At 38.7% G+C, this 22,117-nt stretch overlaps 1 protein-coding gene across 1 annotated transcript in view; it reads right to left on the reverse strand.

The window, feature by feature from the left end:
* Positions 1-1,376: 1,376 nt before the first annotated feature.
* The window catches only part of tiparp (TCDD-inducible poly(ADP-ribose) polymerase), a 29,917-nt gene continuing 9,176 nt past the window's right edge, over positions 1,377-22,117 (reverse strand). The window contains exons 3-6 of the mRNA XM_067390617.1: positions 11,872-12,058; positions 9,597-9,784; positions 6,392-6,667; positions 1,377-2,472 (exon numbers count right to left, since the gene is read on the reverse strand). Of these exons, the coding sequence (XP_067246718.1) occupies positions 2,025-2,472; positions 6,392-6,667; positions 9,597-9,784; positions 11,872-12,058 (1,099 nt within the window). The 3' untranslated portion in view covers positions 1,377-2,024. The remainder of the gene's footprint in view (positions 2,473-6,391; positions 6,668-9,596; positions 9,785-11,871; positions 12,059-22,117) is intronic.

Below are 22,117 nucleotides of genomic sequence, written 5' to 3' on the forward strand. Positions count from 1 at the left end.
TGTCATCCAGTGGATGTCTGGCAAGTAATTCAAAGTTGTGCCCAAGGGCTCACGTCATTGATTCCATCTCTCCATGGTGTTAGGGGAGAAAGGTCCGGGCAGAAAGAGAACGGGTAGTGGGGAGAGAGGAAGGGTAACAGCCCTAACTGCCAATGCCTTAAGTTCCTGTTTACAGGGTCACATCACAGCAGGTTGTAATCAGTGCCTTCCCTTGAGGGGAGACCCTTGTTGTCTTCTCTCTGCTGACTGTCCTTCCACCCACTTCAGTTATTCCAGACTCCAGGACACAAAATGATAGGAGCTAGTGATAATTCCACAATGGCAGTCAGGCAGACAAACAGCATCTGGCTTTTGTATGGGTTCTAGAGCTGTTTGTCAAGCAAACTGATGATGTCATATCTCATTCTGTGATTCAGTTCAATCAGCCTTTCTTTAATACTGAAAATGACTTTTCATGTGCAAAGATGTGTAGAGTTCAGACTACGAAACGAAAGAAGGGTTGGAGTAGGGGCTGGGTAGAGTGTGATAAGGAATATCAGCAGATACTTTGAGGGACCTGTTGTTTCCTAGGGTGGGGAGGGAGTTCCCTTGCTGCCTTCTTTCTCTTTCCAGTACCCTGGGATTCATTAAGCATGGAGCTTAGGAACCCAGAGTCCTCTGGAGATAGAGAGGGCAAGAGAGAGAATGGTGTCTGTTAAAGTGATAGATAACCCATAAATAAAATTTACTCACCCTCAAGCCATCCTATATGTATATGACAATCTTCTTTCAGATGAACACAATCTGAGATACATTTAAAAATATCCTGGCTCTTCCTAGCTTTATAATGGTAGTGAATGGGGGGGTCTGTTTCGAAGCCCCAAGTAAATGCATCAATCCATCATAAATATAATCAATACAGCTCCAGGCGGTGGTGCTTGTCTGAAAGAAGATAGTCATATACACCTTAAAGAACAATCAAATCTTTTGATTGATTTTGACTCTTATCAATCTCTTGTTGATAAGAGTGAACCATTCTGTAACAGTTAAATCCCTGCTGTGAAATGTTACCATTTTATTAGTGTCTGACTTTCATTTCCCTGATGAAAAGACCAGCTTAGCACTGTCTTTTTCCTCTGAATGCCTTCAATATTGTGATGTCAACTCCACCCAGGGCCGTAAACCACCATAGGCATATGGTGGTTAATATCCAGTGATACTCAACCTTTTTAGGAAATTTCACCGTTTTGAATTGAAAATATGCTATTATTTACATGATTAATGTAAATTATTCCCCTACACCCCCCTCCGCCCATGTAACAATTGTTATAACCACTGGTTATGATTAGAAAGGTCAGAGGTAAATTCAGTCAAAGATAAAATTGTGTGCAATGTTAAATTTGAACGTCACATTATGACGCTTTACCTGCCATATAAACAAACACCAACTTCACATCAGTTACATTCTCTTTAAATTGATTTTATTTACTTGTTACATTGACTAACATAAATAAACAATTTATTTATGAACAAAAGGCACACAGTTCAAATATAAACAAGGAGGACATATTTACAACTTCGAACAAATAGCAAGTATGGAACGTGAATGGCAGCAATGGGAACGGTGAGTCTTTTGGGGAAAATAATAAGAATGTGAAGCTGCAACAGCCTCAAGTCCGAGTGTCAAGCAATCAACGGGCATCCTACTAAAGCGTGTTCCAATCCATGGTCAGCCAAGGAACCCATAGCAGAGACACTCGTTCGCACACATGATTCACTCACTAAACTGTCCGGCACAGAGGAGGGACGCCACACACACATACACACAATCCCCATTTGTATTCACAGGGGTATGAGAAGATGGCCACTGAAAGGAAACCCTCACACAGGATTGAGGGTGGGAACCATATCCATATGTATCCCATATGATCCGTGAGTTCCATTCAGAGTGCCGGCGCACAACCACTTCTGTCTCTTTTCGAGCTGGCCGAACGTGTGCACAAGTCTCAAGTCTCATGTGCAGGTATCCAGATGTGCAGTGCTCTTCAAATAGCCACTGTATTGCTCACCTCTTCATACTGAATGATGAAGTATGGATAACTCTGATCATCATTAAAGATGACAAAGATCTGTGGGTCCATCCAGTTGTCCACGCAGGAGTCAAATAGGTCGCTGGAGGCATCTCTTGGATTCAGGGGAGGTGGTCGGCGCATGGAAGGGTTGCCAACGGTGAACTTGCCTGTCAAGACTTTGGCCAAGAACATGTAGTGCACACCGCGGGGAGAGCGCTTGGAGAAGTTGTGGGAATAGACAGCCTTGCGCGCGAAGTAGCTGCCTTGGCCGAACATGGTGGCGTGCTTGCCGCACACACGTGGGTCGAAGTTGTGCTTACAGATGCCCTCCACCACGTCCTGGGACGTGCCGTGGAACAGGTGACGTTCGTTCAGCATGCGGTCCATCTCTGTCATGCGCCGTGACATGTACTCCTTCTTCCTATAAAGAGAAGAAGAAACAGACGTTTCAATTAAACATTGATATAAAAAAGGCAACACAAATAAGAGAGGAGTTAGCATCCGACAAAAGCAAAGGCAGAACAGACACAGACTGTAAGAAAACCAGGATTCAAACCAGTTGGCCAGTAACTTTGTTAAGAACTGCAACATAATACATGGTTTTCATCAAATTGCAAGAACAATAATTGGATGCAAGTAGATGACTGATTTAAAGTAAAAACATGCAAACCATCAACTAAAGAAAACATCTGTCACAACCTTCTAAAGAGTCAAATGTAGTATAATGAGTTTATTTAGGACACCTAAATGTGAATGACAGAGACTAGGGATACATTATTAAAATTCAAGTTGATACTGATAAGCCAATAGGCCAGATTTAGAGATTTTAAACAGTGCAAATTTGCGTGAGAGTGCAATTCTAAAAAAGCACAGATGGGAGTGGAAAGTTTTGGACATGATCTACTGACGACGCAGAAATTAAAGAACACAGACACAAGTTGGATCATTTCCATAATGACCAACACAATCTACTTTCTAAGAGCAGCGCATATTAGCATCTGGTTTATGACATGCTTTTTTGGGCGTTAAATAATGCCGCAAATACCAGCAAATTGACTAGCACAAACCTTAGTAAATCACCTTGCATGATTCATTTAAATACTCTCTTCCCATAAATTTTGAGTCTAAAAAGGAAACTCCTACAAATGCATATGCAATAAGGTGTGTCAATGCCTTTTTAGTGCTAATTTTTCACTGGGTGTCTTAATAAATCCTGACAGTAGTTTTTTAACGGCAAAAGAGAGTTTGCGCCGGCGCAAGCTGTTAGTAAATCTGGCCCTAAAAAAAAATCTACAATCGATTACTGTGAATTTAGGCATCAAAAACATTACAATGTTTACTGCCTGGACAAAAAAAAGTTGCTGTTTGGATTTTCATACAGTAATTGTTGACATTAGGGTTCAAAATTAACTTTTTTGCCACATCCGCCAATGGCAGGTGAATTGAGATTTACTAGCCATGAAGAAGGAAAAGAATAAGATCTGTTTTCGCTTGACCAAAACTGACGCACTTCTTGGTGGAAATTTCCATCAAGAAATGAAAAGCTACACACTACATCAATTAGAGTTAGAAGAACTGTTCCTAAACATATACTACAATACACTGCAATAATGATCCAATCATAGATTCTTAAGCAACTTTTTTTCTTTTTTTTTTTTTTTGGCAGGGCAGTGTATAATATGAAAATGGACATTTTGAGACTTACTAAAGACTACATTTAACATTCTTCTTAATTACGCTAGGTAAAAAAAAAAAAAAAACATCCTATTTCTTTCCCTTTACAACTTCATGGCAAGTAAATCTTCTCAATTCATCTGCCATTGGCAGGTTTTGAACCTTGTCAACAATTACTGTATGAAAACTTCTAGGTTAAAAAACCCCCAAAACTTTCTGTTGTGTCAGAGCACGCCAGCTGTCCTTGCACAAAAACAAGAAAACAAGCCAAACTCTGGAGTGCTCAGCCGGTCAAATGGAAACAGAGAAGTGAGAGGGTACAGAAAGGGTGAGTGAACAGATGAGCGTCAGGGACCCGAGTGAACCCAGTCAGCAAGAGGCCTCCATTAGCCCAAGTCTGTGCTTCTATTGTTGTGGGCAGAGGGGACGTGAGGTCAGCTTGGCTGAGAGAAACTGTCTGATCAGTATGTGACACTGCCTGGCCCTAACTGACCTTATGTGACCCTACAGTCACTGACCAGGCCCAGTTGTCACAATCATGGACTGACATGCTCATGCGCACGTTGCCTGGGAGTAGTGACTCCATATGTGTCAGTGAAGTCATCACTCGTGTTGTTTCAGCTTCTCCTTTCATCTCCTTTAAGCTCTTTTACACCAAGCCACATTGCCATCAGTCTGTTTAGTTCTTTCTTTTACTGATGCAAACAAATCCTCTTTCATGCTGCTTACTCAGTGACATTCTCTCATTGGCCAACACCCTGGAAATACTCTGAACTATTGTACAAAAGATCTTCACCTGCTCTAGCATATGAACACGCCAACCTTTATTCCTTCAGCTCTCTTTCCCAGGCTACTACAATAGGTGCTTGCAGGGAAGAACTAATTGTTGGATTTGCCAAACTTCATAGCATTGAATCTTTGAATGATATTCAAGACTTTTGTTTGAGACACGTAGTAGCATGTAAATAAAATATCCACACCTGTATATTCAGCTCTCAGCGATATATAGGATTTCAGATTTACTGTCCCAGAAAAGCCAAGCAAAACTATACATGGATGTTTTGCATATTACAGACTATCCTGGTCTAAGTAGATGGTTATTGGCTAGAATAAAATAATTTTTTTAGTGATTCAATTTTTACAGAATTTGATAATAGTACTGTTTTATTATACGTTCTAAAGTCTGTCTAAATTAAAAAATCTTGAACTATTCTATTCTAGTTTTTTCACGATACAAGCATTTCAGCAGTTTTTAACAAAAAGAAATAAAAAACATAATTTATGGCTTAATTTAGTTAAAAATGCATATGTAATTGCCCCTTTAAAGGGGTCCTTGATTCTGATTTCACTTTTTAAACTTTAGTTAGTGTGTAATGTTGCTGTTTGAGCATAAACAACAACTGCAAAGTTACAACATTCAAAGTTCAATGCAAAGGGAGATATTTTCTTTTACAGAAATCTCTTTTTAAGGACTACAACAAGCTTCTTCCCAGGTTGGTGACATCACAAAGTTTGCACAAAAGATGAACATGACGGCACATGCTAGTGGATGAGTTGAATCAACTCCACAGCAACTACATAAATTTATCCACAAACCAATCAGAAACGTCTAAAAGTTGTAACTTCTTCCTGAGTCTCTCCATCAGTGTCGACTCCGGTTTGAACAATGTAAGGCTGAACACCGTTACTGACAATCCTCATTTTGGCTGCGTGAGATTCTCCAGCTTTGTTGTTGTTGAGCTGTTAAAGCTCCGCCCTCTTCTGGAAAGGGGGCCGGAAGCAGCAGCTCATTTGCATTTAAAGTGACACACACAAAAACAGTGTGTTTTTGCACACACCCAAATAGGGGCAAATTTGACAAGCTATAATAAATTATCTGTGGGGGATTTTGAACTGAAACTTCACAGACACATTCTGGAGACACCAGAGACTTATATTACATCTTGTGAGAAATAGGTCCTCTTTAATAGTCGTTAGAAAAAAAGGAGGGAGTCATTATATATTTAAGGGTCCTTGGCTTGAAAAAGTTTAAAAACACCTATGCTAGACTACCAAGATCTAATATACCTAATCTGTCATGTCTGCTGTGCATTTAAAGACAGCAATCACTCCAGCAATGCAGTACTAGACACACAGAAATATGCAAGGATTAATCTAATCGGTCGCATTCTTAACACACCACATGAGTCAGCACTAACTCTTTCTTCCTGACTCATCCCTTTACTGTGACCTATCGTCCGCAGCTGAGGGGGACGAAACCGTATTTCCATGACAATGTCTTTTTAAAGTACAGCAAGGCCTCACCACTAGCACCCTTTCCTCTCTCACTCACTTCCTCTCTTCCACATTTCACACGCTGAGAAGTTCACCTCACACACCAACCACACAAACACATCTGTTTCCGACCAACAAAAACTTAGTAAGAACCGTTAGCGTGGTTGACACCTAGCAGCATGAACGCAAACATCAAAGCCTCAGAGTCTTGTGCAGGGGTGGGGCTAAATATTCACTTTATAGGTGTTTATAAAACACAGATTTGTCCTGATAACCTTTCATTGTCTTTGTCCGTAATGTCAGTGTTTACTAAACACTACTTTTGCTCCTGGATACATAGTCTAAACAGCTTTGCACAGCATAAAGAATAGTTTGAGAATCTCCTACCACACCTTTTGTACTTCTCCCATAGGAAGGGGTTTTGAACACGGAGGATCTTCAGGATGCGGAACTTGGTCTCAGACACGGTCTTGTGGAAGAGGCTGTAAACGGTCCGGTAGCTGCGGTCATCCCGGGAGACGGGCACCTGCAGGAAGTCCTGACTGGTGTTCATGGGTAACCAAGTCTCAGGGTACACTTTGGAGGGAGTGCTTGACGTCGGAGAGAGAGGCTGGTTTCCAGAACTTTCCAGAGAGGAGAGAAATGTTGAGGAAAGGCCACCGAGAGTCCTAATGAAGAGAGGAAAACATGGTGTCATTAAGAGATTAAATGATGAAATGTGCCGAAATAAACAGGGTTACATGTTACGTAATCAGGATACAAAAATCTGGTAACTGTAATTCATTACAGTTATGTCGAAAAACAAAGTAATCCGATTCCTGTTACATTTTGTAAAAAATGGGATTACTATCAGGATCACAACGGTTTCACTTAAAACTAAATAAATTCGTATTTTGACATCATAACGCTATATTGACATTAGTGATGTGCGGATCGCGGTTACGACTGCAGATAATCCGGGATCCGGTATTCACGTGACCCACAAACTGCTGCATGCACAATCATTCTCCTAAATATTGCTTTTTAACGACTTTATTTACATGTGTGACCTTGAAGGAATCCAAAATTAATCAGATTACATTACTTTCATATTGTGGTGCTTGGATTACATTACTGAATACTTTTTTTGTTCCCACTTTATATTAAGTGGCCTTAACTACTTACATCAAAAAATAAGTACAATGTACTTATTGGGTTCATATTGAATTGCTATTGAGGTTGGATACGGGTAAGGTTAGGGAAAGCTTTGGTGGTATGGGTAGGTTTAAGGGTAGGGGGTAAGGTGTAAGGGATGGGTCAACAGTGTAATTATAAATGTAATAACAGAAATTAATTACAGATGTAATTACATGCAGGTGTTTTTAAAATATAAGTACAATGTAAAAACATGTATGTACACAATAAGTGCATTGTATCGAATTATTCATTTAAATGTAAGTACATAGTAGTTAAGGCCACTATAAAGTAATTTGTAACTGTAACAGATTACATTTTTTAAAGTAACCCTCCCAACCCTGGATATAAATGAATAAAATCAAGACAATTGAATTGTGAAATGACTGTCTACTGAAATATTGGTATTGCGTTGTATTATTATCCCACAAGAGATAAACTGGGAGAAAGTCCAATTTAAACTCAGGGTATGTTTATGGGAGTCTTGATGTCATGGTTAAACAGAGGTCAGGGCTCAGTCCTGTGACTCAATATGATATCTAGCAGGTAATCGTTATCCCTCTAGTCAGTGTGACTACCTTATGAGTCATCCTTAAACTTTTATCTTGCGCTACCTTCCTCTCTTAGACTTGCTTCCTGGTGCTAGATCTGCTGGAATTCACCTACAATATTGTTGAGAGGCATTGTGCAAAAGAAACGAGGGCAATCATGTTGAAGAGATAAGCAAACCCTGTTGGGAAAGCAACTGTTAAGGGTCTGTTTGTAAAGAGTGTCTGTGTGTGAATGAGAGGGTGATTTATGCTGCTTGCTGAGCATTAACTCAGCCGGTGCAGCCAGCGGTTCGGCCAAATTGTCAATCGCACTAATGAGTTCCACCCCTGTGCTCGGGACAATGTGTTCCTGACGCTGCAGGACCCTTCAGATTGGTGGACTGGCCTTGCAGTCGCCTCTACCTGACAACAGGAGCAGATTGATGGGAATGAGATGACATTCTCTCCTTGTCTTGCAACTTGCAAGTGTGCAAGCGTTAAGATGGATAGCATGTCTGATTTAAACGGTAGTGGCAAGAAAAGTGTTGGTGAGTTCAGTTTATTCATGAATCAGTTCAAACTCTCAGTAAATCAGTTTGACGACTCAAAAAATGCTCATGGACATCCCACATTTTTCATGTATTAAAAAAAACAATACATTTGAAAAGTCTGGGGTCAGTAAGATTTGTTTTTGTTTTTGAAAGTCTCAAGGCTGTATTTATTTCATCAAATATTATATAAATAATATTAGAATTTCAAATAACTTTCAAATATTTTAAAATGTATCAATGTATGCATCATTACTCCCGTCTTCAGAGTCACATGATCCTTCAGAAATCATTATAATATGAGGATTTGCTGCTCAAGAAACATTTCTGATTATTACCAATGCTGAAAACAGATGTGGTGCTTAATATTCATTTAAATTCATTTTCAGAATTTTTGATCAATAGAAAGTCCAAATGAACAGCACTTATTTGAAGCAGAAATCTTTTGTAACATTGTAAATGTCTTGTCACTTTTGATCGATTTAATGAATCCTTAAAATTTGTTTCAGAGCAAAAACTATCGTGATATATACTGAATATTGTCAAAAGGCCACTAAAATAATATCTCGCTCAGCCCTGATTCTGATCCATTAATGCGTAGGCTACAGCTGGACACAATGAGAAAGAAAAGTCGGGGGAAAAGATTCAAAACTGCGGTTTGCCTTCATTTGGCTTTAGGGGAACGTACAGGGAAAAAAAATATCCATTTATCTCTGACCCTCCACAGGCCTGAGCGACTTAGTAGATGTAAAAGATGAAAGACAGGACAGGAAAATGTCGCTAGAATGAAAATCCTGAGCTAGCCACTTTCATATGGCCACGTTAAAACTCTCTTAAATGGAGCCTGACAGGTCAGGAACCCACTGAACCCTCCTCCTCTATCTTTTTACATCTGCTGCGTTCGATTTTTTTCTTTGTCCCTGTAAATAAGCACACATCGTATTCCAATTGACAACAGATGATAGATATAACAGATCTCCATATGAGAATTATGATAGAATAGCCTAGGCTGCACTCCATGTTCTATCTTAAGGTGAGTAGGAATATTATGTTTCAGAAAAGTGTTTTGGAGGCACACGCAGCACTTCAAGCTATTAAAATGAGATACACTTTAAATCTTTCACTGATGGGAGTGCGGTAGAGTCCGATATGTTCTTGGTGAGCAGTGAACCGCTTGCAAGTTATCTTGGGGTTTCGGAACGCATCCAGAGGACTCTTTTTTTTTTGACGTTTTGAAGAACAAAATCATTTTTTAACCAAAATGGAGGGGATTGGTTGTCAGTGTGAAATCAGGAGTGTCTTAGGACACCCCTGTAGGTATTAAAGGTAAACACGAAGATACTCACTGGAGGTAAGGTGTGAGCATGATGGAGGACCTGAACAGTGGCCTTTTTTTGATCTGCCGGCGGAAACCGAAAACAGCATTTTGCTGGAAGCCCTCACGAATGTTCAGGATGTACTGATTCTGCAGTGTGATGAAACGGACCTCCTTCAGACCTCGCCCGCTAGCCTCCTCAATCAACCGAACCACCGGCTGTGGGATGGAGAAAGAGAGAGGAAATGAGTTCGACACAGAAAGAGAGAACAACAGCACGCTCTGACTCCCACTCAATTCATCCGGAGCACTGGTCAGAATGTATCCATCATAGGAGATTTTCAGAGGAAATAAAAAGCTTTGTTTCCAAAGGAACGCTTATGCAATGTTCTGATTTCAGGCGCTTGTGAGTAGAACAGGACGTCTTCTCCTCTCTTTGACTTGAGACACAACACGGTCACAAGTACATTCACTGAGCCAACAACACACATGCAAACACACACTGAAACTCTACTATTTATGTGCTATTTAAAAACACTACATAGGTCAATCCCACAAAATCTACTGGGAGTAGTTTTAGGTTTTATTTCTACCCAAAATCAAGAATTGTACACTTCCTTTCACAAGTTTGGGATCGATAAGATTTAATGTTTTGAAATAAATCTCTTATGCTCACAAAGCCTGCATTTATTTGAAAATCAAAATTCAATAAAAACAGTAATACTGGGAATATTATTACAATTTAAAACAAGTGTTTTCTATTTTATTCATTACTCCAGTCTTCAGTGTCACAGGAAATCATGATTTGGTGCACAAGAAACATTATTATTATTATCAATGTTGAAAACAGCTGCGCTGCTTAATATTTTTATGTAAACCCTGATACATTTATTTAGGATTATTTGATAAATAGAAAGTTCAAAAGAACAGCATTTATTTTGGGGGAAAAAAAAACTCTTTTCTTTTTAAACTAATGTCTTACTTTTAATCAATTTAAAGGGATGGTTCACCCAAAAATGAAAATTCTGTCATCTTTTACTCATTTTGTTCCAAACCTGTATGAATTTCTATGGAAGTCAATGGAGTCCATCAACTGTTTCCACTATCCTTCAGAATATCTTCTTTTGTGCTCAGCAGAAGAATTAAATTCATACAGGTTTGGAACAACTTGAAGGTGAGCAAATGATGACAATTTTCATTTCCGGGTGAACTATCCCTTTAAAGGTGCCCTCGAATGAAAAACTGAATTTATCTTGGCATAGTTGAATAACAAGAGTTCAGTACATGGAAATGACATACAGTGAGTCTCAAACTCCATTGTTTCCTCCTTCTTATATAAATCTCATTTGTTTAAAAGACCTCCGAAGAACAGGCGAATCTCAACATAACACCGACTGTTGTACGCCCCCAATATTTGCATATGTCAGCCCATGTTCCCAACATTATGAAAGGCATTAGACAAGGGCAGCCAGTATTAACGTCTGGATCTGTGCACAGCTGAATCAACACACTAGGTAAGCAAGCAAGGACAATAGCGAAAAATGGCAGATGGAGCAATAATAACTGACATGATCCATGATATATTTTTAGTGATATTTGTAAATTGTCTTTCTAAATGTTTCGTTAGCATGTTGCTAATGTACTGTTAAATGTGGTTAAAGTTACCATCGTTTCTTACTGTATTCACAGAGACAAGAGAGCCGCTATTTTCATTATTAAACACTTGCAGTCTGTATAATTCATAAACACAACTTCATTCTTTATAAATCTCTCCAACAGTGTAGCATTAGCCGTTAGCCACGGAGCACAGCCTCAAATTCATTCAGAATCAAATGTAAACAATATAACAGTATAAAGTGCTCACATAATCCGACACATGCATGATGAACACTGTAAAGATCCATTTGAGGGTTATATTAGCTGTGTAAACTTTGTTTAGGCACTGTTTAAGGCAAGCGCAAGCTCCGTGGGTGGGGAGCGTGAGCATTTAAAGGGGCCGCACAGGATAAATATATTTAATGATGCCCCAAAATAGGCAGTTAAAAAAATTAATAAAAAAAACATCTATGGGGTATTTTGAGCTGAAACTTCACAGACACATTCAGGGGACACCTTAGACTTATATTACATCTTGTAAAAAAACGTTCGATGGCACCTTTAATGCATTCTTGCTGAATAAAAGTATTAATTTATTTCAAAAATATTACTGAGCCCAAACTTGAACGATAGTGTACATATTCATTTAATTGTTAGCTTATTTAAAAGCATGCAAGGAAGAGAAAGAATGGCACAGATTGGTGTCTCACCTCTGAATATTCCCTCCAGCCAAAGTTATCTCTACAGTAGTACTTCCACACGGACATGCAGTCGGGGGTGGGGCTTGTGTTTGTGGGTGTGGCTGTGGAGCTGGAGGGCGTGGATAGACGCCTGACGAGGTCAAACTCCAGGTCACAAACTCGCATGGCACTGAAGTCCAACGTAAACACTCGACCGCTGTGCGTGAAACAAAAGTAAACACATGTAAACACATGCAATCCCGAACACATTAAAATCACTTACACAAAATAAAAACAGTTCCCGACAGCTAATAATCTGTTCCTGAGCCATGAAATCAATAAACTCCTCAGCCCCCAACGTCTTACACCTAATTTAATTTCCACAAAATACCTTGGGCTTCTTGGAAAACTCTCCCTTGGTCTTTGGGGTTTTCAAACACTGAAAAATGAGGGGTGAGATTGTCCTCCAGACAGAGGGGGGGTGGAAGGGTGACCCCCTGACCGCCCCCTGTGCTCATACCCTGGCTTTTTAGGTCACCCTCCAGGGGTGGCGGCTCACTAATAATGCCCTCATCGATCACACTTACTCTTCAACACAAAGAGGATTTGGGGTCAAAGGTGAAATGTCTGGGCAAAAGTGGTTCCAATAATGGCCAACCCACATGCAGACACAATTCTACCAGTGGGAGAATAAAAGGCCTGTATGGGCCCTCAATCAGATAAAACATTTGCAAACACACATACCCAAATTACTTCTACTCAAAGCTAGTCACACTCACACACATCGCAAACCACCCTTTATTAAAGGGTTCTTGAGAGGTCAAATATGAAACTTCATATGATATGATAACTTCACCCTCTCTTCTCAAACATACCTGTAAAGGTCAAAGACCCAGACAACTGCTGAGTGTACTAGACCAAAACTGCCCGACACACTCAAAATCAACACACCAGAGAGTTTTAAGCACTAAGCTAATCTCAGAAGCACACCAGAAGGACAGGATGGGTGGACTGAGGCCTGAAAGAAACACTCATAAGCAAACTTGGTGGACAGATGGAAGGTAGACTAAACACTGGAAGTCCAGAGCACAGAGAGAAGATCTCAACAAGCTCACAAATACATACGCACAAAATACAATTAAACAGCAACAGGCCACTTGTGAGCATTAACAAGCCTCCAAAACATGGCAATAGTAGACCAAACATGAGCACATTGAGCCAAAACAATCAACTCATTGAAAAAATAAAAGCATGTGATGATCTCAGTCATTATTTAATGGTAAACAGAAAGAGGTCAGTTAAAATATGGAGATATTTTGGATTGTATCTTACCGAAAATTAGAGCCGCACGATTCTGGATAAATTGAGAATCATGATTTTTTAGTTTCAAATAGAGATTATGCTTCTCCCATGATTCTGAACGGACAACTGAGGTTCTGACAAAGAGTTAATCGCTGCAGTAAATGTTTCATTAATTTGAACGACTTATTTTACAAAATCGGTTTGAATGAATGATTCAATGACTCACTCATGAAGACTTCACTTGTTTCATTAATGGTTTCATGAATGATTCAATGGCAATTGTCACTTGTCGCCACCTACTGGCGTAACAATGTAATTGATACAATCGTTATTTGAAGCGCCAAGCTAATTTCAAAAGGTGATTTGCTCTATTATGATGGCTTCCATAGACATCAGTGTTTACATCCAAACTATAAACGTTTACCTCAGTACTTCTGTGATAATATGAATATTTGCAACACAGAAACAACAATACTGTGAAGCTGTTTCATGCCTGTACATGACAACGGCTCTTTTTGGATCAGCGGCAGCACAAACACAGATTTGAATCTTCCGCTGTGATTTTTGTCAAAGGTTTAATAGACAAAGGTGAATTGCTGTCATTTAGGAATGAGATTGCGTGGGTGTTTGATTCGAGATCACAATCTTTTAACGATTAATCGTGCAGCTCTACCAAAAAGAAAAACGAAATGTAATAACATAATGAACAAAAAGGGCCGTATAAAATAGGCTATAAATAAGACAATATTTATTTTTTCTTTTGATTTTTGGAATAAGACCACAATATTTCAAAGTGAGGTCCGTCGTTTTAAAAAGTGGGGTGAAAAGTATCTGAAAGAGCAAAGTGCAGCACATGAGCTGCCAAAATAGTCATCATAAACAGACAATGGCCAAGAACAAAGAATCATGCTTACAAAATGTCTTACTATCTTTGAAATCATGCCAACAGACACCAAATCTGATATAAAAAATGCATGACAAACAAAACCAGGCACGGACTTCACATGCACGCATGTGCAAAAGAAAGAGAGAGAGAAAGAGGGAGAAAGACTGCTGTATTAACTGACCTACTGAACTGACTCACAGACCAAACCACACATATGCATGAACCAGCCACTCACACACAGAAAATGTTTTCTTCATGATGTCTGAGAGGGTTTCCCAGCAGTCCTTGCCAAAATTAAGCGCATTGTGTAAACAAGTGAAATAGTTACTTCATCCAGAAATTAAGATTCTGTCATCAATTACTCAACCTCATGTTGTTCCAAACCCCTATGACGAATGAAATTGAAGAATGAAAATCAGTCAAAACTGACAATCATCATTGTACTGCTACAAAAGACTTGATATATAGCACACAAGTCACTTGATTAAAGGTAAAGTTATGGTATTTTTTATGGGAGCTTGTTTCCAGCATGAAATACAAAAGGTAATTGTGGCTTTTTATCTCACAATTCTTCATTTTTCCTCGTAATTGCGAGTTTAGGCCTATATGTCACAATTCTGACTTTTTTCCTCAGAATTTTGAGTTTATATCTCACAATTCTGGCTTTATCACTCGCAAATGCATGTTATGAAGTCAGAATAGCGAGATATAGGCCTAAACTCAAAATTCTGAAGAAGAAAAATCTGCATTGTGAGTTTAAATCTCACAAATTTTCATTTTAGGAAACTATTCCTATAAGCTTCAGGTGCCAAAATCTTCAGCATCTACAAGAACGGACTTCACTCTCTTTTTCACAGCGAAAGACACACATTGTGTCCTCTCAACTGGAACACCTTGAGCTTCAATCATACACACCCAGAATCATTCTAAAGCAGCATGTTCGGGACAGCCTGTCTTTCACAGACAGTTCCCGGCACACAAACACACATTCTCCCCTGGCAAGTGGTCTCTGGCTCAGCCAACAAAAACCAACAGAGAGACCGGTTCCCCATGCTGTAGACCAGAACACAACAGTTCCCTCAGAGCCAATGCACCAGATAAAACCAGTCTAGCAGCCAAACTTTAACATTTGGAGGCGTTAATGTCCTTCAGAACACACTAAATCAAGTCTTACTCACACACCCAGTCGCAGGGGGACAAAATGTAGATTGTTTGTGTGTAATCTCACGTCTGGAAAACATCCATTATCTTGCGGGGGCGAGCCAACACGGGGAGAATAAAACTGACAGCTCTAATAAAAAAAAATTGAGAAATCGAAGCAAACAACTTTGTCTCACATTCCAGTAATTGAAACACACAAAACCAGAACATCTAGACAAAGAATGTGAAACTATAAGCCTGTAAATGTTATTACTCAGAGGTACAACTCACTGAAGGTCAGTTACGTCTCCTAAAATATCTATGACACAAATGAGACAATTTATGATATATAGGACAGGCATAAAGTGGATTGCATTCCTACACTCTAAAAATGCTGGGTTAAAAACAACACAAGTTGGGTTGGAAATCTGGGACAAACCCAGCGATTGGGTTAAATGTTTGACCAACCTGCTGGGTAGTTTTATTTAACTTAACTATTGTTTAAAAATGACTATATGGCTGGCTTAAAATGAACCCATGGAAATTAAAAATCAGACACATAATTACTAGATGCAACAATAATAATCAGAAGGTGAACATTTATTAATAAGCAATTTTATAAATGTTCATCGTTTAATTATTATTCATTAACCTTATTAATAAATGTTAATTTATTAAACATATTAATGCATGTTAATTTCCAACATATTTTGGGTTCATTTTAAGCAAGCAATACAGTCATTTTTAAACAATAGTTGAGTTAAATAAAACTACCCAAACATTGAACCCAACCACTGGGTTAAAACAACCCATTCACTGGGTCCATTCTCAACCCAACTTGGGTTGTTTTTAACCCATTTTTTTAGAGTGTACCTAAAAATACTGCTCAAACCAGTCTAGGATGCTGGTTTAAACTGATCTCAGGGTGTCTCCCAGCCTGGTCAAGTTGGTGTTTATAATATGATTTAGCTGGTCATCCAGCCCAAAGTCCCACTAAAAACAAGCCAAAAGACCAGCCTGAGCCAGCAAACCAGTTTAGACTAGATTTTTTTTAGCTGTTTTTATAATATATTAGTATATAATTTTAGCTTACAGAAAACTATTTTTAAAACTTTATTTCAGTGGTCCACTGTAGACATTCTTCTTACTGTAAATAACTACATTAACTCTCATTAGAGTGTTAGTTAACTGATAGTACACTACTAGGTTAAGGGTTATGTGTTTGAGTTAGTAGAATAAGTTGATGTACTTGTAAAAAGTTACTTCTAGTCAGTAAAATGTCTGAATAAAGTGTTAGTAGATATTAAGCAGACTAATACTCTAATGACTGCTAGATGACATGTAGTTGCGAAGTTACTACTAGTTAGTAGAATGTCTAAAGTGGTCCGTCGAAATAAAGTGTTGCCAGTTTTAGTTAACAACAATAACAACACTAGCTCAGATAATATGGTCCTGCAAGGATTTGATGAAAAAATATTTCTGAATTCAATTTCGAGCTCTTCTGAGACGAATATAAGATTACGGGGGTCTTTATCTCAAGAGAACAACATGAGATAATGTGTAGGAGTGACAAAGGAGACATTAAAGAGATCTCATTTGTGATTCCTCTAACCTACAGGTACAAAATATCTGAATGAATTATCGAAATCCTTCCATTGAATGCAAAAAAGCTAAGAATATGCAAAGAAATATCATATAGTAAGACTTCAACAACAACAACACATTATCAGATGCCCTGGAATTTCTGTACAAAATGTCTGCTCTGACAACACCCCAGTCCCAGAAACAAAAACGATGTCTCTTGCACAACAGACGTTCAGTAATCCTCAGATGCAAAACTCAAAATGGGCCTGAGCTGGAGTTTCTTAACAGAAACGCAGCCAGTCATGAGTTTCACAACACAAACATCCTTCTGCAGGAATCACTGTTACTCTCTGTTTCGCTCCAGGGTGTTGCTGACTCATGCTAAGTCATCTGCGCTCGATACAGAAGCAGAGACACGCTCGACAGTGCCAACATCTCTGACCGGTGTGAGGACGCTGCGCTTTCGTTCCACCTGCCCTTCTGCATCTAAAGCAGGAGCAGACAAATGCCATTAACAAGAACGATGGAAACATATGAGAGAAAACTGGTTTGGGTAAATGAAGAGGCTCATTATAAAGACAGAAAGAAAGTTTCTTTCTGTTCTTTCTCTCGTTCTTTGTCCAGTACTCTCTGCTAGTACAATGAGAAAAGAACAGTGCATTCTGGGATTAAGGAGGAATGGGTGGTAAAGAGCTAAGACAACATGAAATAAGAGAGTCCAGAGGATTACACAGCGTCTCAGAACAACCAGAGCTCTCTCTCGCTACTCCATTTGTGCACAATGTCATTTGCGACGTCATTGCCCAGACCCGATTATCTGGGAAGCTGGCGGACGGCTTCCATTTCACAACACGGTGCACTTTAACATGAACACATGTGCATTTGTATAGTGCTCAGCTTGTGTTACCTTTTTCTTTTGGATGAGCATCAATGTATGCGATACCTAGCAGGCCGTGTTTCACCACATTAGCTCCGGCTTTCCTGACAGACTAGGTTTCACAGCAGCTCACCCACACACACTTTTCATTTTCACACAAGCGCTCGCTTCTTTTTCAGGCCTGGCACGCCGAACCCAAGTCGGCCACCTGTGCACCGGGTAACCAAGGTGACCATTATTCGTGACGGGTCGAGTAATAGCGTGGTGATCACAATAGAAGTGCCTCCCTCGCAGACAAAGCGCGGTCACCCTGAGACCCGCTTCAATCCTCTCATCCTTTCTGCCTCCTTCCCTCTCCGAGCGCTAAAAATATCCGGCCATTAAATTAAGTGCAAAGTCTGATTCTCTCTGCGATCATCAGCACAACCTACTTATGATTATGAAGCCACAGGATTTTCTAGTTCACATCCACAGCAAGTGTGCAAGAGAGGACAGAAAGATTGATCAGTGTAATATACACTGCCGTTCAAAAGTTTGGGATTTTAAAAGAAGAGTTTTCTGCTCACCAAGGCTGCATTTATTTGATTAAAAATACTGAAAAATCTATAACATTTTGAAATATTTTTACAATTTTAAATAAATATTTTTGATGTGAATATATTTTAAAATGTAATTTATTTCTGTGATCAAAGATCAAATTTCCAGCATCATTACTCCAGTCTTCAATGTCACATGATCCCTCAGAAATCATTCTAATATGCTGATTTGCTGCTCAACAAACATTTATTATTATTATCAATGTTAAAAACATTTTTTTCAGGATGAATAGAAAGGAAATGAACAGCATTTATTTGAAATAGTATCTTTTGTAACATTATAAATGTCTTTACTGTCACTTTGATCAATTTAATGCATCATTACTGAATAAAATTTTTCAATAGAAAAAAAAATCTTACTGACCCTAAACTTTTGAACGGTAGCGTATAATGTTAAAAAAGCTTTCAATTTCAGATTTCAGGGTTTTTTTGTTTTGTTTTGTTTTTTAACTTTCTATTCATCAAAAAATCTTTTCTATTAAACTATTTTCAACATTGATAATAATAATTCATGTAATGATGCTGAAAATTCAGATTTGCATCACAGGAATAAATTACATTTTAACATATATTCAAGGTTATTTTAAATCGTAATAATATTTCACAATATTAGTTTTTTTGTATTTTTAATCAAATAAATGCAGCCTTGGTGAGCAGAAGAGACTTCTTTAAACATTACAAATCTTACTGATCCCAAATTTTTCAACGGCAGTGTAGATAGAATAAAAGTGAACGGGCAGACAATAAGCAGGATGGAGAGACTAATTAAAAGCAATGAGGGAGAGAAGGAAAGGGGAGAGGCTGATAAGCCAGTTTCACCTCTCCTTATCTCGTTCTCCACCTGTGAGGTGGAGTCATGAGCAAATAACCTGTTCTGCTCTTCCTGTAAGCCCTGCTAAAGTGCTGCGTCACTTAGATGTCCCCCTGACCCAATCATGAGGCAGCGTTCATCTTCACGGTGACCATGACCTGTAACTGCCGGATGATTCACTGGTGTCAGGCGCTGAGATCAGCCAGTGCACACACACACTCTCATTTGACTCAGTGAGATGGAAAATGATTTAAAAAAACTCTATCCAGCAACGTTAAAATTACCTTAAGGAAGTAAATTATAACATGAAAGGCATTTTTAAAAAGTCAGTATAAACGTAGAAGATTATTGAAAGGTCAAAGTATTGACTAAAGCCAGAAAAATACTCTGTGCAAGTAAGCAAATGTTTTGCCAATGCACAAGTTTACAGAGAAAACTGACCATAAAACGCAACACCACATGAAATAGATAATAAAAAGAGAACTGTTTTTGTTCATGTACTTATGTTTCAGCTCTTAGTTTCACAATTTAAAAGCCATGTAAACAACCACATTTAAATGAAGGATGAAATCCCCTAAATTATTCTTCTGTCTGCAGACAGAAGTCAACAAGTCAAAAGATTTAGTCAGAATAGCTCTAAAAGAGATTGATTTCACTGCATTTACAATTAGTTGTTTAGTTCAATTTCAGACACAATTTAGAGCAAATTTAATTTTGAGAAACGCTAGTAACCGTCAGACTTTTTCCAAAAGAATATTTGACAGTATAATTTAATTCTAACTTCTGTAAAAATAACCTGTGTGTACAGAACTAGATTAAAGTCATAATAAAACGGAAAGAAATACGTCAGAGAGAAATGGATTAAAGAGTGCAACATTCAGGTTCTGGAAGTAAAATCATTCGTTTTCTCCATAAGGATATTGATTTTGAACAATAACTTATAAACCTTTTAAAGACAGCCCTACTGTGAGCTACGAGGTTGTTAACCGATGGTATTTGCTTCTGCTGACAGCATTATTTCAGCTTCAATTTTAAAATAACCCTTTAACATTGGAATTCCTGGTGAAAAACTACATTACCCATGATGCTGTACAGAAATTACACCAATCAGAGAGTCGAAACAAGCAACACTCTCCAAAACAGCTTGTTTGCTCCGCCCACTCCCATGAAGCTCTGCGAATGATGTAATCGATCTCTTTACGCTCTCAAAATACTAAAATGTTTGTATGTATACGCATATTTTGCAATAAACTTAAAGGTGCCCTAGAACGTCTTTTTAAAAGATGTAATATAAGTCTAAGGTGTCCCCTGAATGTGTCTGTGAAGTTTCAGCTCAAAATACCCCATAGATTTTTTTTTATTAATTTTTTTAACTGCCTATTTTGGGGCATCATTAACTATGCACCGATTCAGGCTGCGGCCCCTTTAATTGTCGTGCTCCCCCGCCCCCCGAGCTCACGCTTGCCTTAAACAGCATAAACAAAGTTCACACAGCTAATATAACCCTCAAAATGGATCTTTACCAAGTGTTCGTCATGCAGCATGTCTAATTGTGTAAGTATTGTATTTACTTGGATGTTTACATTTGATTCTGAATGAGTTTGAGGCTGTGCTCCGTGGCTAAAGCTAACATTACACACTGCTGGAGAGATTTATAAAGAATCAAGTTGTGTTTATGAATCATACAGACTGCAAGTGTTTAAAAACGAAAATAGCGACGGCTCTTGTCTCCGTGAATACAGTAAGAAATGATGGTAACTTTAACCACATTTAACAGTACATTAGCAACATGCTAACGAAACATTTAGAAAGACAATTTACAAATATCACTAAAAATATCATGTTATCATGGATCATGTCAGTTATTATCGCTCCATCTGCCATTTTTCGCTATTGTTCTTGCTTGCTTACCTAGTCTGATGATTCATTTGTGCACAGATCCAGACGTTAATACTGCCTGCCCTTGTGTAATGCCTTGAACATGGGCTGACATATGCAAATATTGGGGGCGTACATATTAATGATCCCAACTGTTATGTAACAGTCTGTGTTATGTTGAGATTCGCCTGTTCTTCGGCGAATAACATACTCACTGTATGTCATTTCCATGTACTGAACTCTTGTTATTCAACTATGCCGAGGTAAATTCAATATTTAATTCTAGGGCACCTTTAAAATATATTGTTTTTATGCATATAATCAACGTTCTTAAATGAGTAGTTTTATATTCCTCCACCGTTTTTAATTTCATTATTCTGTTCGCAATGCTTCATGGGATTGTAGTTCTTTCCCTCATTAAAGCCACTAAGTACACAGTCATGTAAGTTTGCTTTTTTGTCCGATTTTCACAAACCTTTTTGCTTCAAATCAAAGTTTGTAGTGTTGTGATTCACGTTGTAGCTGATTCAAGAAAAAAAAACTTCTGGAACCAGTGCCTCTGAAAAAGCGGGCGGGGACTGTTGCATATGAGGCGGAGACTTGGTTCTATCTGGTTGTTGATTGGATGGAGGCAGATCTGAGTACGAGCTTGCAGCCAATAGTATGAAAGGGGTGACTAAATTATGGGATAAGTCCGGCTTACATCACCAAAGAGAAGTCTGTCATTTCACCGGAAGATTACGCTATGATATTTTGATTCAATTTTATGTTCATAGTTCATACATGAATCATTCACAAGAATATCACTAACTATAATAGATGGGGTGAATTTTAATTACATGCAGACTTTAATGACTGAGAACAGCGACAAGCATATTTAACTGCTGTGTGTAAGGTCAATTCAGGTTGATTGGGATACTTTTTGTCATTGAGATGCCTGGGAAAAAGTGTCCCATTCAACCTGAATTCACCCTACATGACCAAATTGATTCGATTTTCGACTTCGGTTTAGCTTAGGCCATTCTCGTTACCCAGCACTTCTGCAAAACAGGGGAACTCGAGCCCAGCTGGCACACTAAAACACTATACAGTTCTGCTTTTCCAAAAGCTAAATCACGATTTTGCTGATTTCACCAGCTCTAAACGCACACACTCAGGGTATCGAAGAGAAACCGTGCTAAAAGGGTCAACGCTAGGGGAGG

The sequence above is a fragment of the Chanodichthys erythropterus genome, chromosome 7 (genome assembly GCF_024489055.1).
Source record: "Chanodichthys erythropterus isolate Z2021 chromosome 7, ASM2448905v1, whole genome shotgun sequence".
In the NCBI taxonomy this organism is placed as follows: Eukaryota; Metazoa; Chordata; class Actinopteri; order Cypriniformes; family Xenocyprididae; genus Chanodichthys; species Chanodichthys erythropterus.